Source organism: Nyctibius grandis, chromosome 31, assembly GCF_013368605.1.
Source record: "Nyctibius grandis isolate bNycGra1 chromosome 31, bNycGra1.pri, whole genome shotgun sequence".
Lineage (NCBI taxonomy): Eukaryota > Metazoa > Chordata > Aves > Nyctibiiformes > Nyctibiidae > Nyctibius > Nyctibius grandis.
The window spans coordinates 5,504,399-5,519,665 of record NC_090688.1 but is presented as its reverse complement, the minus strand read 5'-3'; the positions used below and the strand labels follow the sequence as shown (position 1 = coordinate 5,519,665).

The window sequence follows — 15,267 nt, the reverse complement described above, 5'->3', positions numbered from 1 at the left end:
GGCTGCTCCCCTCGCCCAGCCCTGCCACCGGGCACAGCCCCAGGCTGGGGAGACATCAGTCCCCCCTGCCCCAGAATACGGGGCAAGAGCCCAGGCACCCAGACTTAGGGCAAAGACGCCGAGGACACGGCTCCCATCTAGTATTTCAAAAAACCGTTTTATTTACAGCATCGTACACCTCCACCCCCGGGTTAGTGGTTTTCCCTGCCTGAGACCCAGTTTGCAGAAGGGAAACCGACCCCTGGAAATGAGTCAGGAGCCGCAGAGGCTGCGCTGGGGAGAGCAGTGACAGGGCCCAGAGCCGGAGCAGGGCAGGGAGGGCAGCACCCACCCCGCAGCCAGGCACAGGGCAGGGAGGGCAGCACCCACCCTGCAGCCAGGCACAGGGCAGAGGCTCCTGCTGGGGCCACACCAGCTGCCTGCCCCTAACGCTCCAGGAGGTCTGAGCCCTGCTGGTGGAGGACAGAGAGGGGACGGGACCCCAGGACAGACGCCAGCCCTGGAGCTCACAGCAGTAGCAGGCACATTGTGCCAGGGCGAGGACCAAGGGGAGCCAGCCTCCCGTCTCCCACCCTCCGTTCGCCCCCTCCCCAGGGCTCAACACCCCCTCCCCTTGCCTGGGACGCAGGCAGCCACAGCAAACAGCACAGACCCCCTGTCCCCCACCGGCCCCTCGCAGGGTCCCAGTATCTCGGTGTTGGGCGGGTGTGTTTTGGGGGGCTGGCAGCCGTACCCACGTTCCCCATGAGATGCGGGACAGAGGAGCCTCGTGGGCCAGTGCCTACCGCAGCCTCTGAGGCAGCCCGCAGTCCAGAGGTAGTCCAGGGCCCCACGGGCGGCCAGGGCTCAGCTGAAGAAATAGGTGGAATCCATCACCTTGTTCAGGTTGAACTCGCCTGGGGGAAGCCAGGGAGAGGAGAGGTGAGGGGAGCAGGGTGGGGATGGGGCAACTGGGAGAGAAGCTGCCCTGAGCCCCACTTCAGCTTCCTGCTACAAACTGCTTTGGCTCAGCCCCCGACACAGGGTGGGACAAGACAGGAGGGATCTTAGAGGCCTTGCAGGAACTGATGTCCGTCCAAATTTTGGCAGAGCAAGACAGAAGAGTGTAACAGCAGCGAGGCAGGGAAGGAAGAGAGGAGCATGGGGCCTCGGGGTACGAGCCACCCCTGGATTGTGCAGCCTCTGGGGCTGCTCAACAGCAGCGGAGCACTGGCCTGTCCCGTTCTGCAGAGGCAGAACAAAGCTCAGCCAGATGGTCTGGCAGAGGCAGGGCCGAGAGATTAGGAGGAGTTAAACTAATTGCCTTAATCCCATTGCATGTATATCATCCGGATCCCAGCAATTACCATGCTCAGTGCCTCACTCCCATCTCCAGGCAAATGCCTCGTGGTTGGAAACAGATGGGAGGGGAAGAAGACGGGGGACGGGATGAGCTGGGTCAGCCTGGGGAACACCCCAGGGGCTCAGCTGCGGGGAAGGCAGGGACTGCTCACAGGGGGAACACCTTCAGGCACTGCCCCACGGCCCTGCAGCCCAGCACGGGCAGGAAAACCTGATCTTAGGGGACAGCTTTAGCACGGCTGGCCAGACCCCCCACCTTCAGACACCACAGACTCAGTGATTTTGGGGGCCATTCTCCATCCCACTCCCCTTGTCCCTGCCCTGTGCTCCTACCTGTCTTGGGGACACTCGACAGCTGCTCCATCAGTTTCTTCTGCCAGGGGGCTCTCATCTCTCTGCCGGGGCTGGAGGAGCCAGAAGGAAAGCAGATCAGCACGGGAGCTCTGGGAGAAGGCGCACCCTCCTCTGCTCCCCAGTGCGAGCCTCTGACAAGCGGGCCCAGCTCTTCCAAAGCACGTTACACGCCCCGCAGCAGGAGCCCAGCCCCTGCCCCAGCAGCCCCAGGCAGTGCTGAGGCATCTGCAGACCCTGCCCGGGACGGCACAACCACCCCGGGAGAGGGAATCTGTGCTGGTTGGAAGGAGCGTGGCGGGGGGGTCCCCAACAGGGAGTACCTGCAGTACTTCTCCAGCATGAACTCGGACAGATCCTGCAGGATCTTCTCGCTGTGCAGAGCCACAAACTGCTGCCGACAGACCTGATCCAGGGAGCAACGGTGAGTCGCAGGTTAAGAGGCGTTTTCCCCTCCTTCCCCTCTGTGCTCCTCGGCCAGGACAGGGCAGAGGTGAGGGGCAGGGAAAGCAGCGGGCAAGAGTGGGGAGGGGGGCTGCCAGGCGAGGGTGAAGGGAATCAGCCCGGGGAGGTGGGAAGCAGAGGCCAACCCCATCTATCAATCTCCTGCACCACAGTGCTCGCAGCAGGCCAGGGGAGAGAGCCCCGGGCAGGACAGAGGCCCTGACCCAGCTAGGCATCGTGTTTAGCACTGATTTACGGGCATAGATTCTCGCCCCCACACTCCCTGGAAGGGTGGGAGGAGATGGCACTCCTATGGCACTAGGAAACCAGCTGCAACCGCCAGCGAGCACCCCAGGTTCACCTCGCCCAGGGACATAAATCAGCCTCTGGAACAAAGCCCAGGGGAGGCAAGGGCTGGCAGGTGCCCAGAGGACAGATCAGCAAGATTCCTGCTCACAAGGGACTCGGGAGGACACTTTTACCTCGTTCATGATGTCCACGGTGAGCGCGTGAGTCCAGTAGCAATCGTGGACGGAGACAAAGGTCAGACCCTGCCTGGGAGGTAGCAGAAGGTGCCATGAAGTAGTGCCGAGAGCCCCCTCGCTGCGACGTCCCCTGCCCCATGCAGACCCTCTTGCTGGGACATAAGCAGGGACCACGATAGGAGGGGACTGCCTGCAGATCTTCAGAGACAGCTAACCCCACGATCTCCCTGTCCCTGCCCTGCTGCCTCCTCTCATCTTCTCTGCCGGGAGCCCCAAACACCCACCCACCCACCCGGGAAACCTCCTTCCCACAGGACATGCCTTGCCCTGGTGACGCAGAGACCGAGTCCCGGAGCCAGGGAGGAGCCCCGGCCGCCCGCTCCCTACCTGAGGCAGTGCAGAGCCGTGAGCATCATGTGCGTGGAGTCCAGGGAGTGGATGAAGTTGGGTGGGAAGGCATTCTTCTGCTTCACTGTATCAGGCTTCCTGCAGCACAGAGCGGGAGATGGAAGGAGCTGGGGCGCTCCCAGGGCCAGAGATGAGAGCACCAGCATGGAGCCAGCGCCAGCCGAGACCTGGGATTGATGGGGACAGCCCTGGAGGGCCCCAAGGCCCTGCTGAAGCACAGGGACCTGCTCCTCCAGCTGGCTTTCTGCAGCTCAGGGGGATACCAGGAGCTTTGGCACACACTGGCAGGTTCCACTGATGGGAAGGTTTTGTCCCCAAAGCACAGGCTGGGCACAGCAGGGGCTCGGTAAAGACCATGGTTTCATACTTACTGGCTGCTGCTGGCGTGTTTCACACTCAAGTGCTGCATGCTGCAGTTCAGCTGCAGGGAGAGAGAACGGGGACGAGCCGTCACCCTGCACTGCCCAGCCAGCACAAGGCGCTCGGCACTGCCCCGTACTCCTGGGGAGGGGATCGTGCCCACCACGAGCTGCTCTGCAGGAGACGTCCCTGGCTGCAACCCGGGGCCAGGGCAGGGACCTTTCCAGGGCATCCTGGCCACCACGGCTGCTGTCACTCCTCAGTGACACCTTGCCTGCCTCCCCTCCCAAGGATGCTGAGGGCTAAGAGAAGGGCTCCCGGAGGTGAGCGGCTGCGAGGACGACACAGGCCGGGGAGACGTGAGTCAGCGCAGCAGCGCGTGGGCGGCGAGAGCGGCGAGGCTGAATCACACGAGCCCCGCGGAGGGCTCCGTGTGCTGGGAACGGGCCCGTGCCCCAGCTGCCTGAGTGGGACGGGAGCAGCAGAGCTTCCTCACCAGCCCACCCACACGCTCCCGGCTCTGCGGGGAGAGACGAGGCTGGAGGATTTGCCTGCACACACAAACCCTACCTGCTCTGCAGGCTCACCCGCAGGCGATGCCAACCTGCCAGGCTTCAGCTGGCTGCCTCGAAGCCCGGCCGCCCTCTCCCTGCTCCCCACCACGGCAGAGGAAGGGGGAGATCGAGTCCTGCACACCAGATACTCACCACAGTGGACCTGGAGCGGTAGTAGGGCTGCACGATGGGGAGACCCAGCGGCGTGACCCACTCGACCGTCCGTCCCGACTGGGCAATGAGCTTGGCACTCTCCGTCAGCCAGTTCTTTAGCAGAGGGAAGTGGGGAAGAAAGTGGCTGGAGTTAGTATGAGCAGCTGGGAGGCCCCATCCCCTCCCAGCACAGTGAGCCCAACTCCTGCTCCCGCCTGTGACAGTCCAGCGCTTACAGGGGAGCCTGGCCCTGCAGCAGGCACAATCCCACACCTCTGGGCTGGGACAGGAGGACCCTCGCTGGGCCAGGACCCAGAAGAACCACTTCTCCCCTTGGAGCATCCCCTGCTCTATGTACGGGTAGGCCAGGGAAGAAGAGGCAGAGAGAGGTAAGAGGAATCGGGCACCTTACCTGGATATCTCTAGTCGCTGAGAACATCTCCTTGATGCCGTTGAACACCTGCTTCACGAGGTAGTGAGACGCCTCCCACAAGTATTCCTGCACAGACCGAAGGCAGAGCGAGGGCTCAGGCAAACGGGCAGCAGACGTGAAGCAAAGCAATGGGAGCCAGGGAAAGCTAAAAGAGCATCTCCCTGCTCTCTGGTGCCTCAGAATCGCCTCCATCACAGACTGTGTTAAGTCTGAGCTGCTGCAGATGGCTGTGGGGTGTGATGGAGGGAGGCAGAGACCAGCGTTTCAGCCAGCTCCTTGTCCGAGGACAGGCTGATCTCCCTGGACGAACAGGAGGCTCTCGCTGCCTCATCTGCCCCAGGAATGTAACACATGGCACAAACACTCCAGCACCCACCTGCCACGGCACAGCACCCACCCAGCAAGGGCTGTCTCACGTGGGGTCACAGAACAACAGACAGGCATCGAGGAGCAAGCTCCAAGAGCTCTGCTAGAGACAAGGGCCGCTCCAGAGAGAAGAGTACAGCCACAAACCTTGCTTTGCATCCGAAACACCACTGGGGCTGTCACGCCACCAAGATGGACCCAGGGAGGACAAGGAGCAGCCCCACCTGAAGAACCCCTCCCACCCACAAGCGCTGGCAGACAGCTCTCCTGCAGGCTGGACAAGCGTGGCACAGGCACGGGGGGCTCAGGCCTGCACGTCCCTCTGCCAGCTGAGATTTGGTGGGGTAAGGAGAGCGTGAGGCAGGAAGGAAACCCAGAGGAAGGGCAGCGTGGGGACTGAGGGCTGGAAAAACTGCTGGGGGAGGCCGGGGCAGGCGTCCTACCTCCGGGAACTCGTCGATCTCCTTGAGACGCTTCTCCATCTGCAGCCGCCCGCCGTAGCGCGTGACGCCGTACACCACCGTCATCACCGTCTGCTTCACCACCTTGCGGCTGATGAAGCCTTGCAGCACCTGGGCGATCCTCACCCCCTGTGCAGCGTCCTTCTTCCGAAACTCCTCCACCTGAGGGGGAGAGCGCCCCAGAGGTCAGCCCCACTGCGAGCCATGCTGGCCCAAGCCCCCTCCATGGCTGGGAGAGAGTCAGGGGAACCACGTGAGACCCTCCCAGCCGTGCCCTGCCTGGCTTGAACTCTCGTCAGAAACCCTGCAGCCCACCCTCACCAGCCCTGGTTAACACAGACCGTCTGCTGAAGGAATCAAGAGGCATCTGGATCTCACAGACAACCGTGCCTGTGGGGACCAGAGCCTTCCACTGCTGCCTCAGCAGAGCAGTGTCACTTGGCAGCTGGGTGGTGCCGGACATCACAAGGACATGGCACTAGGAATGTGGCTCAGGACTCAGGTTCTCCTGCCTCTGCCACCCACAATGGTAACTCTGAGCAAACCACGACCCCCTCTGTGCTCCTCCCGCCCGCTGGAGCGGCGCTGCCTGGACAACACATGCTGAAGGGAGAGCCAGGGGTTCAACACCAGCTGAGGGAGTCGGGCAGATCTCAGCACACTTCCCAGCAGGCTCGTTTCACATCATGTCTTGCCAAGAACACCGAAGACTTGGCAGCAGCGCCAAAGGTTGAATTCTCTACCCCCTCCCTACCTCAACTGAAGAAAATGCCATGACCTGTGGGCCAGCCAGCTGTGACCAAGAGACGAGGAACACTCTCTGCTCTCTTCCGCCTCTCTACTCTACTTCTCCTGGACTTCATTCAGGAGAAGAGAGGACAGCAGAAATCCCAGTGGATTTCTGACAGCTGCCTCTGTCCGGAGAGATCTCCAGCCAGATCCCCACTGCGGTGGTTCCCATTCGAGGAGGGAGAGACTGCCTGTGACCAAGAGGACACCTCCCATGTCCCCACTGTGCCTCACCTGCTGGGCCACCGCACTGTAGACATCCTGGGGGACACTGCAGGGCATCAGGTTGACGGAGATGGCGCCGATCAGGTCCCGGCCAAGAGCTGCGTAGTGCTGCAGACCATTGCAAGAGCCGTCCTGCACGTGGGAAGAGAGCAGGGTGGAAGCGAGGGGTTAGCGTGTGGCTGGAGCCCTGCTCACCGGCCCCCCCTCAACAGCCCAGCACACGTGGCTCGACGGTTATTGCCATTTCCCCACTCTCTTGGGGCAGGTTTGCAGCTGATCTCCCAGCAGTGGCCAGGGCACACCAGTTCCTGTTTCCATCTGGCCAGTTTTCCTGTCTGGGTCTCATCACTGCTGCCTGTGAGGTTTAAAAAACCAAAACCTCGCATCACACTGAAAAACAGAAAACTGGGAAAACAACAAATGTGTCTGGGATGCTAAAAGAAGCCCCAAGAGCCAGCAGCCAAAATGATCTCAGCAAACCCAGGAGCGGGATCAGGGGGAAGAAGAGGCAGGCTGAGCCGAAGGTCACTCAGCCGCAGCCGGCTCCGGCACGCTGTGCTGCCTCTGCTCCACGGCCGATGGAGACACCCCTCTGACAGAGACCAGCTCCGGCCCGGCCCTTCCCAAAGCTGGGGATCCAGAGGCACGCGACCCATCTGTCACAGCGGCTGCCCTGACAGCCCCCCTGGGACCAAGATCAGCCTGGATGAGACAGCCGGGACCTGAACGATGGCGTGGGAAGGTCCTGCTGCCCCCCAAACGGCACCGGCAGAAACGCTCCTCACAGGAGATGTGCTGCTGCTTCGGACCGTCCCTGCTCCTGTGCTCGGGCTCTGCCTGGTCAAAGGGAGCCTGCAGCTGCCGGCAGATCACCCCTCCTCTCCGCTCCCCCTCCTCCCCACAGCCCGCAGTGCAGCCCTGCCGCGGCACGAGAGCTGCCTCTATTAACCGAGCGCTGATGACTCAGGTGGAAAGAGACTGGGGTGCCCTCCAGAAGAAGTCCTTGCTTGAATGTCACTAACGGCACCCTCCACACACCCCCAACTGCTCTCTTGACCTTCTGTTGTCATAACAATACCCATTTAGGTCTCACACATATTCCAGACCATCACCACTGGCAGAATACACCCCCGTTTCCCCCCCGCCACTTCCTTAGGGCCGCCTGATCTGCTAATGAGATAAATGAGCAAACCCCTCTCACCAGGAAAACAATTAATCATTGTCTCCCGTGCAGCAGGGGGATTTATCAGTGCAGACAGACAGCTGGCTGGGCAGCGGCTGCAGAGAGCTGCAGACCTGCTGGGATGCGGCAGGGAGAGAGGTCCAGAGCTCCCACCCTTTGCTCCTGCCGAGCCGCTTGGCTCCGGCCGCAGAACGGGAGCGAGCAAAGGCCCCCAAAGCCGCAGCACAGCCCCCAGCACGCAGACGGATCCGCTGGGCTCCCACCTGGTGAACTGGGAAGTGAGAGACGTAGGCTGCTGGGTCCGGGGACCTCGAGGCTTTGGCGATTTCCATGCAGCACGCCAGGGCTTGCCAGGGCTCGTCCGTGTTCATCCACCACTTCCTGCCCTGGAACAGGAAAGCACACGCTGGCAGGAGCAGGCAGTGCTCCTGTGGCACCCCACAGCAGGGGCAGGAGTCCCTGTGCTCTCGGGATCCCACCACGCCTCCACTTCCCTGATACTTCACCATGTTTTCAGACAGGGATGTGTTATTTAGGAACCTCTGCAATGCTTTGTTTCCCCTCTTCCTCTCAAAGCGTTACCTTTCAAAATGTTTTTGTTTCAAAATCAGTTCGATTTCCATTTTACTTTCTAGACTCTATGCTAAGAATAATGGTTAAATCTCCTCTGAAATGAAAGATGACGCCGATCCCTTTTCTCCTTAGCACATTTGGACAACTATTTGGACTCCAACACTTCCCTGCTTTTCGGTTCGGTCGTTGAAGGGGAACCTCCCCCCGCCCGGGGCTGGCCGCAGGCTCCCGGCGCCCACGCTGCTCCCCCACGGTTCAGGGTCACCCCACCCCACCCCCAGAGCAAGCAGAGCCCTGCCAGCCGCCCCCCACGTACCGTGAGCGGGTGGTCAGCCGAGTCCAGGATCTCCTCCATGATTTCATTGGCGTACTCCAGCCGCTCCTGCAAGGCGTTCTTCTTCTTCAGCCCCGTGAGGTTAATGAGGTGGATCTTCAGCCAGTCAAGGCCCTTGGGCCCCAGCGGCCTTCCCTCTGCGAAAAGCAGGATGGCCCGGGTGACATCGTTCCCGAGGTGGTTGAAATAAGGTGGGCAAGGGTAAGTCCTGCCTCGGAAGTCCATGTTGTGAGGAAACCAGAACACCTTGTCCCTGACGTAGTTGGCGATGGAGAGCTTGTAGAGCGCGTCCATGCGCAGGCTGTGCATCTCAGCTGCCTTCTTCTTGCACTGCAACAGCTCGTGCTTCTGGGACTTGCTCCAGGTAGAGGAATTGCCGGGAGCAGCAGGAGGTCTGGGGGCCTCAGAGACGGGTGGTGGGATGTCCAGCTTCTCATTGCCTTTGTCGTTGAAGATGGAGATGATGATATCCAGCACTGGCTGGTTAATCTTCCAGGCGCAGTTGCCCAGCTGGTTCAGGGCATCCAGCACGGGGTGGAGGTTCACTGGAGGACACTGCTCCAGGAGCAGCTGGTGCTGGAAGGCCCCATCCACAAAGCGCATCAGCCTGGTGTCATTCAGGACGAAGGCACCGAAGTGGGGGGAGGTCCAGGGCACCGGGGGGCACAGCATAGGTATAGAGGAGGAGTTAAAGGTCAACAGGGTCTCTGCGGCGTCTGACACAATCTGGGAGAAGACAGGATGGGGCTTTATCAGCCCAACCTGGAGAGGAGAGTCAGAGAGGAGGAGGTCAGCAGCAGAGGATTAGGGCTGGAGTCCAGAAGAGCATGTGGTCAATCAGCCTTTACGTAACGATCGTGCTAAGTACCGGCACTGCCTGCACAGAACCAGGGGCTCCTCAACGTGTCCCTGAGCACGACAGGCAGCAGGGAGGGAAAAGGGCCTTGCAAGGCCCGGTTCTGATGAAGAGGTGACCCGCTCAGTCCCAGAGCCCCTGGACAAGGCTCACCTGCCAGCTGCTGCGGAAGGAGTAGATGTGGTAGAGGACCGGGATGAGCCTGGGCTCCAGGCGAGGGTTGAGGATGTTCCTGGGCACCTTGACAGCCTGCACCAGGAGCTCCAGCATGTGCATGCCCAGGCGCATGAGGAGCACGTAGGGCCAGCTGCAGTCCTTCAAGCTCAGGGAAGGCCCAAAGCCTGCTTCTGCCACCAGCTTCTCCCAATATTCCCGTGGCAAGTACCCGTCAGGCTGGGAGGCAGAAGGAGAAAGTGGGGTCAGCTGGAGGGGCCAGCACACGGCTCCCAGGGGGTTTGCTGGACGGGACCTAAGGACCTGCAACAGGGCCCTGAGAAGGACCCTCCTGTCTCCGTGTCCCTGCGAGGCCCTCCCTGGTAGGGGTATTTGTGGAGGGACAGCTGACGTGGCTGGGGCAAGCCCAACTGTTCCTGCTGCAGGCCAGGCCAGGGGCGCTGCAAAGCCCTTCCTCTCGCCACATCCCCGTGCTGACACCCTGTCCCCACCCCACCCTGACCCTCCCTCCCAGACTGCAGATCTGCCTCCCCGCTCTGGGAGCGACCTGCTCACCCGGCCCTCGAGCTGCCCGCATCGGTGGCCGCGGCCCCTTCCTCCTCTCCTGTCCACACGCACCCTCCTCGAGCCCCACAGCGCTCCTGCACGCGCTGCCTGGCTCCAAGGGATCGACTCTGCTGATTTACAGCCTTCTGGCTCAGAATCACCCACTGCTACGTCAGAACCCACCCGCCTGTTGCCACGGGGTGGGGGGCCTGCCAAGCGCTACATGGGGCCTTACTGGTTCTGGTGGCCTCTGCAGCAGCAGACTCCCAGAACCTGGACCTTGTGCTTGCGAGGAGGTGGACAGACAAACCGCCTCGCCCTGCCCCTGCTCTGTAACCTGCAGGCCCCAGGACACCTCCCAGGCACACCTACCCGGCCGTCCTTTGCCAGCAGGTGGATGTAGCCCTCATAGACCTCCTGCACCTTCTCCAGCTGGCGGCTGCGCAGCTTCCTCTGGGTGATGTATCTGTTGTAGACCTTGGAGCTCAGCTCCCTGGCCAAGACAGCCAGGGATTCTCCTTGTGGAGAGACGGTGTTGAGGATCTGAGAAAGGGGAAGGCAAAGAGGGGCTTCAGGAGGGAGGAACAGAAAGATGGAGCAGAGAGACAAAGCGGGAGTTAAAGCCCCTGTGTGGGGAGCACAGAAAGATGCTGATTCCCGTGATGCTGAGCAGATGATGAGGAAGGAAACGTGGCCAGGACAGAGCAGGGGCTTCTCTGGCTGCTCAGCACAGGGAGCAGAGCCTGCACCTAATAACCTGGGCAAACTTTGAGGCTCGTGTCCTGATTCTGCTGGCCCGGGCAGGACACCAATGCTTTGTGGCAGCCCCATGGCCGTCCGGGCGGCCCCGTTCCCGTGGCTCTGCGAGGGCAGGGCCGGGTCCTACCTGCAGCATGATGTCCACATACTCCTCATCCGGCAGCAGGCACAGGTAGGGGTAGAGAGTGTTGTACCGTGATCTCGTCTTGAGCTTGGACATGTTGTGCTTCGACTTCTGCAGGGCCTGGAGGATGGAGTCACGCCACTGGGAACGCAGGGTGGCCAGCAGCTTGCGCTACGCAGAAACGGAAGCAAGGCAGCAGTGCTGCGGTGAGAGCTGTCACCAGGGAGCTGCCCCCTCCTCAGGCCACCGACCCCTGCACCTCTCCCACAGGCCCCCCTTCCCCCCAGACTCCCTGGGCTTTACCGCTTTAATGGCCTGTGGGGTCAGAGGCTTGGTTGCCTCCACCGACTCGACGGTGACAGTGTTGTCCAGCTCCATCTGCAGCTGCTGCTGAAAGCGCTCCTGCAGCTCCCGCAGAGAGAAATCCAGCTTGGGGTACGACACCGTCGTCTCCTGCAACAAGAGTGAGACATTAAGTGCCAAAAGCCAGAGGAAGAGAAGACGTGCTCACTCTCCCAACCTCCACGCAAGAGGCATGTGGTACGAGTCCCTGCCGAAGGCACCTTTGTGGGACCTCTTTAGTCCAGAGGTCTGAGGTCTCTGGCTGGCAAACCCCAGGCAGTCTGGAGTCACAGGCCTCTCCAGGGGCTGCTGTTCCTGTGTCATGGCCAAGCATCCCCCAGGCACCCCCTCCAGCCCCCCCCGTCACCCCTCGGCTGCTCCGTTCCTCCGTAAGGCTGCTGGTAAGGCTATTCACCTCCTCACAGCAAGGAGCTGCTGACGGTTTGCGTGGGCTATTGAGGACAGATCGGGCTAAAAAGTTCTTCCCACATCACAGTCCTGGCTGGACCCGAGGACACTGAACACCACCTGGCCAGCCCCAGCACCTTGCCGAGCTGCAGAGGCATCCCTGAGCTCTGTGGCTTACTCTGGAGTAGAAGTCCCGGAGCAGAGAAGACTTGCAGATCTGGGGCCTGGGTGGAGGGGGCAGCTGGTACTTGGGCTGGACAACCCTGATGGCCCTCAGCACCTTCTCCTTCTCATCCTCCTCAAACAGGCACTTTTGGAAGAGCTCGTCCACGTGGAAGCCATCGTTCTTCAGCTGCTGCACACACCTGAAGAGGGGCAGATAAGACAGGCTTAATCTTTCCCAGGGGACTGTGCGTGTTGGACAGAAATCAGCACATAATGAAGCTGGGAAGGAAGTTTTTAAACAGAAGACGAAGCATGAAGAAGAGAAGACAGGTGGGGGTGACCTCTTTTGAGGATCCAAGAGCCTCGGCTCTGTCCGTGAGCTCTGGGGGAGCAGGCACAGCTCTGGCCAGAAGCAGGGCTGTTCTCACCTCCTGCACCTCCTCTGCCTGCCAGACCCCAGACAAACTCCCAAGCAGCAGGGGGTGGCAAGGGGAGCCCACTGTGGGGGCTCTGCCCACCCCTAATTCTGCCCCCAAGAAGTGAGTCAGAGTATGTAGATGTGCAGGCAGCAGGGGCAGGGCTTCCCACCCCGGGGCCAGTGCATCTCCTCCCCAGAGCGAGCTCCCAGTTCTCCCAGCACAGCAAAGCAGCAGGCTGGGGAGATGCGGCCCAGGGCTCGGCAGCACTCGCGGCACGTTACCTCTGGATGGCGCTGGCGGGCGACTGGTTCCGGCCCAGGCACTCCAGCAGGGCCGCGTACGAGTCCAGGCTGGGCCGGAGGCCGACGGACTCCAGCAGGGAGAGCAGCCAGTTGACGCGCTGCAAGCAGCCCTGCGGGGGAGGAGGGAAGGGGGCTGCGGACACGGACACCAGCAGCCCCAAACCACGGCTTCACGCCCCTCTGCTCCTGCTCAGATTTAGCCACGTCTGCCCTGCCCCATCCCCTTCTTCACCTCAGCGCCACCTCACAGGGATCAGTGGCCTCGTATCAGCTCCCTCTGAGCAGAGGCCGAGCCCTCCCGAACACCTGCTGAAGGCAGATGTGACAGACAGACAAAACCGCGACCACCGCTTCTACAAGCACGAGGTTCTTCCTCCCAGGCCAGCCCTGCTCTCCCCTGGGCCACCACAAAACCCGACAGCCGGACCAGGGCCCACAGCTCGGTACCTTCCTTGCCCAGCTCCGCATCACGATGTTGTACGCGTCGACGTTCAAAAGCCCTCTCTTCTTGGGAGAGCTGTGGTACAAGAGGAGGAACCTCTCGGCCTCCTCTGGCTGCTGCAAGAACAGGAGGCATTCGAGGTTGGACTGGACGGTCTGCTGCAGGATCTTGTGCTGGCTGCTCTCCTTGTCCTCCAGCACCCTCTGGGGCCTCTGCGCCTTCACACCCTCCTTCACCGCTGCCACCCTGGGCTTGCCGTGGGCATGGACGCTGCAGGAGCCAGCGTGGCTCTGGCTCCAGGCCGCAGCCGCTTTAGCCTTCGGTATCTTCAGGCTGTTCTTGGCTTTAGCGTTGGCCTTTGCCTTGCTCTTTGGTTTGGCCTTGGTCTGCTCCTCCAGAGCCAGCTGGGCGGCAGCGATGGACATCTGCTCCACCTTCAGCTGCTGCATGTGCATCTCCTTCTTCAGCTTCTCCGCCCAGCTGCGGGGCCGGGCCGGGCTCTCACCCCTTCCCCCGGGAGCGGGGCGCTCCTCTGCGGGGCCGGGAGCCGTCGCTTTCCGCAGCGGGTCCTGGTACGTGACATTGCCCAGCGGGGGCAGCTCCACTTTGTCGACCGTCACCTCCGGGATGTTACTGCCCTGGAGCTGCTTCCCTCGAGCTTTCAGCACTGTCGGGAAACACAGAGCCAGGGAGAGGTGAAGGGACGCAAGGCATGGCAGAAGGTTGTGTCCTGCCCCAGCGCCTCGCCTCCGGGAGCACCAGGAACACGCTCAGGAAAAGAGGGTCAACCCAAGGACTTCTTCCCTCCTGGGCCAGCCCCGCTCCCAGCAACCAGCTGCTTTGACCACTGTCCTTCTGGGATCCACCTGTGTGCTGTGCCCATCCCGGGGAACCCAACAGTGTCACTGCAAGGGAAAAAGCGCCAGCTCACGCTTGTCTAACCTGCTGCCTGGGCACTGCTGGGCCTCTCCTCAAGGACCTCGTGCCCTCAGCTCACCCGGGCAGAGCCCAAAGCCAGAACACGTTCCAGGTCAGTCTGCAGGGCCCTCGCATGCCCTGGGGCGACTCTTCTACCACCCCTCAGGACCCTCCTGCGTTTTACAGCAACTCAACGCTCCCTGCGGGTAGGGTGGGCCTCCAGGTCCTTAGGTCAGGACAGAACTTGCTCAGGGCGGACAGCAAGTCCATGGAAGCCCCACAACCTTGCCCAGGCTACAAATATTTCCAGTCCTAAATATCTTCTTTATGGCTACACAGATTGGGAAGACCCCTAGGAAGTCTCCCAGGCCACTGAACAGGGGAAACCCCTGCAGCTCTCCCAGCCCTCCCCGACTCACCTTCCAGCAGCTCCGTCCTCTCGCAGACGGCATTCCTCCTCGCCTTCTCCTTGGCGCTGGCAGAGGAGTAGTTCCTGAGAACGCTCCATGGGATCCCTGCAGCGCAAAGACCGGGAGGTCAGAGGAGGCTCCAGCCCTTACGCCGCCTGCTGCCCCGCAGTCCTGCCCCACGCCGTGGCTGGGCCCCAGCTGGGCAGCGGGGAGGCCGCAGAGGGGAGAAAGCGAGCGGCGTTTCTCGGCTCAGCTCGCAGGTCCCAGCAGACCCTCACAGCCCCCAGCTCTGTGCCAGTGGAGGGTGCGGGACGCCAGGGACCCCCCCCCCCCCACCGCCCGCTCTGTCCTGGGGGGATGCTCAGGACCACAGAGACCCCACAGCCCCAGCTCCGCCCCGCGGCTGAGGGGCAGGACCCCAGGGACGCCCCGCTGCACTCCCCCCGGCCCGCTGCGCCCCTCACGGCCGCCCCGCAGCCCCCGGCCCCGCTCGCCCCTCACGGCAGCCCCCGGCCCCGCTCGCCCCTCACCGCCGCCCCGCAGCCGCGCCCGGCCCAGCACGGCCGCCCGCAGCAGCGCCATGGCCCGCGCTAGGCCGCCATGCCGGGCCGCGCGCCCCCCCTGCGCAGGCGCCGCGCGGTGCACGCCGGGAGCGGGGGCGTGGCGAGCCGCCGCGCCGGACTACAGCTCCCATGATGCAGCGCGACAGCGCCCCTCGCCCCCTGGCGGCCGCGGCGGCCCCGACGGGACGGGACGGGAGCGGAGCGCGGGGGCGGCGGAGCCGGGACACGGAGCCGGGACACGGAGCCGGGACATGGCGCTGCCCCGCGCCTCTCCCGGCCCCAGCTCGGCGCGCCTCGGGCCCGGCCGCAGACCAAGACCGGTACCGACACCGTCCCGGGGCGACGGCGGCCCCGCGCTCCCCCGCCCCGCCCGAGCAGC

General features: G+C 62.5%; 1 protein-coding gene across 1 annotated transcript; it reads right to left on the bottom strand.

The window, feature by feature from the left end:
• Positions 1-138: 138 nt before the first annotated feature.
• On the bottom strand, positions 139-14,934 carry POLRMT (RNA polymerase mitochondrial). Its single transcript, XM_068420564.1, has 21 exons — positions 14,856-14,934; positions 14,335-14,430; positions 13,003-13,664; positions 12,535-12,665; positions 11,848-12,034; positions 11,223-11,372; positions 10,923-11,090; positions 10,409-10,579; positions 9,470-9,709; positions 8,443-9,222; positions 7,817-7,939; positions 6,380-6,502; positions 5,339-5,518; positions 4,509-4,595; positions 4,097-4,210; positions 3,401-3,450; positions 3,009-3,107; positions 2,619-2,691; positions 2,016-2,098; positions 1,675-1,745; positions 139-896 (listed from the first exon to the last, which is right to left on the bottom strand). The coding sequence occupies exons 1-21, from the start codon at positions 14,905-14,907 to the stop codon at positions 847-849; spliced, it is 3,690 nt and encodes a 1,229-aa protein (XP_068276665.1). The 5' UTR covers positions 14,908-14,934; the 3' UTR covers positions 139-846.
• Between the last annotated feature and the right edge of the window lie 333 nt (positions 14,935-15,267).

Excerpts from the sequence above, each read along its gene's own strand:
- POLRMT (XM_068420564.1), bottom strand. The coding sequence starts at position 14,907 with ATGGCGCTGCTGCGGGCGGCCGTGCTGGGCCGGGCGCGGCTGCGGGGC. Across the intron at positions 13,665-14,334 it reads GAGGACGGAGCTGCTGGAAG|TGCTGAAAGCTCGAGGGAAG; the intron begins GTGAGTCGGGGA and ends GTTTCCCGACAG. Across the intron at positions 12,035-12,534 it reads CCCGCCAGCGCCATCCAGAG|GTGTGTGCAGCAGCTGAAGA; the intron begins GTAACGTGCCGC and ends GCCCCTCTTCAG.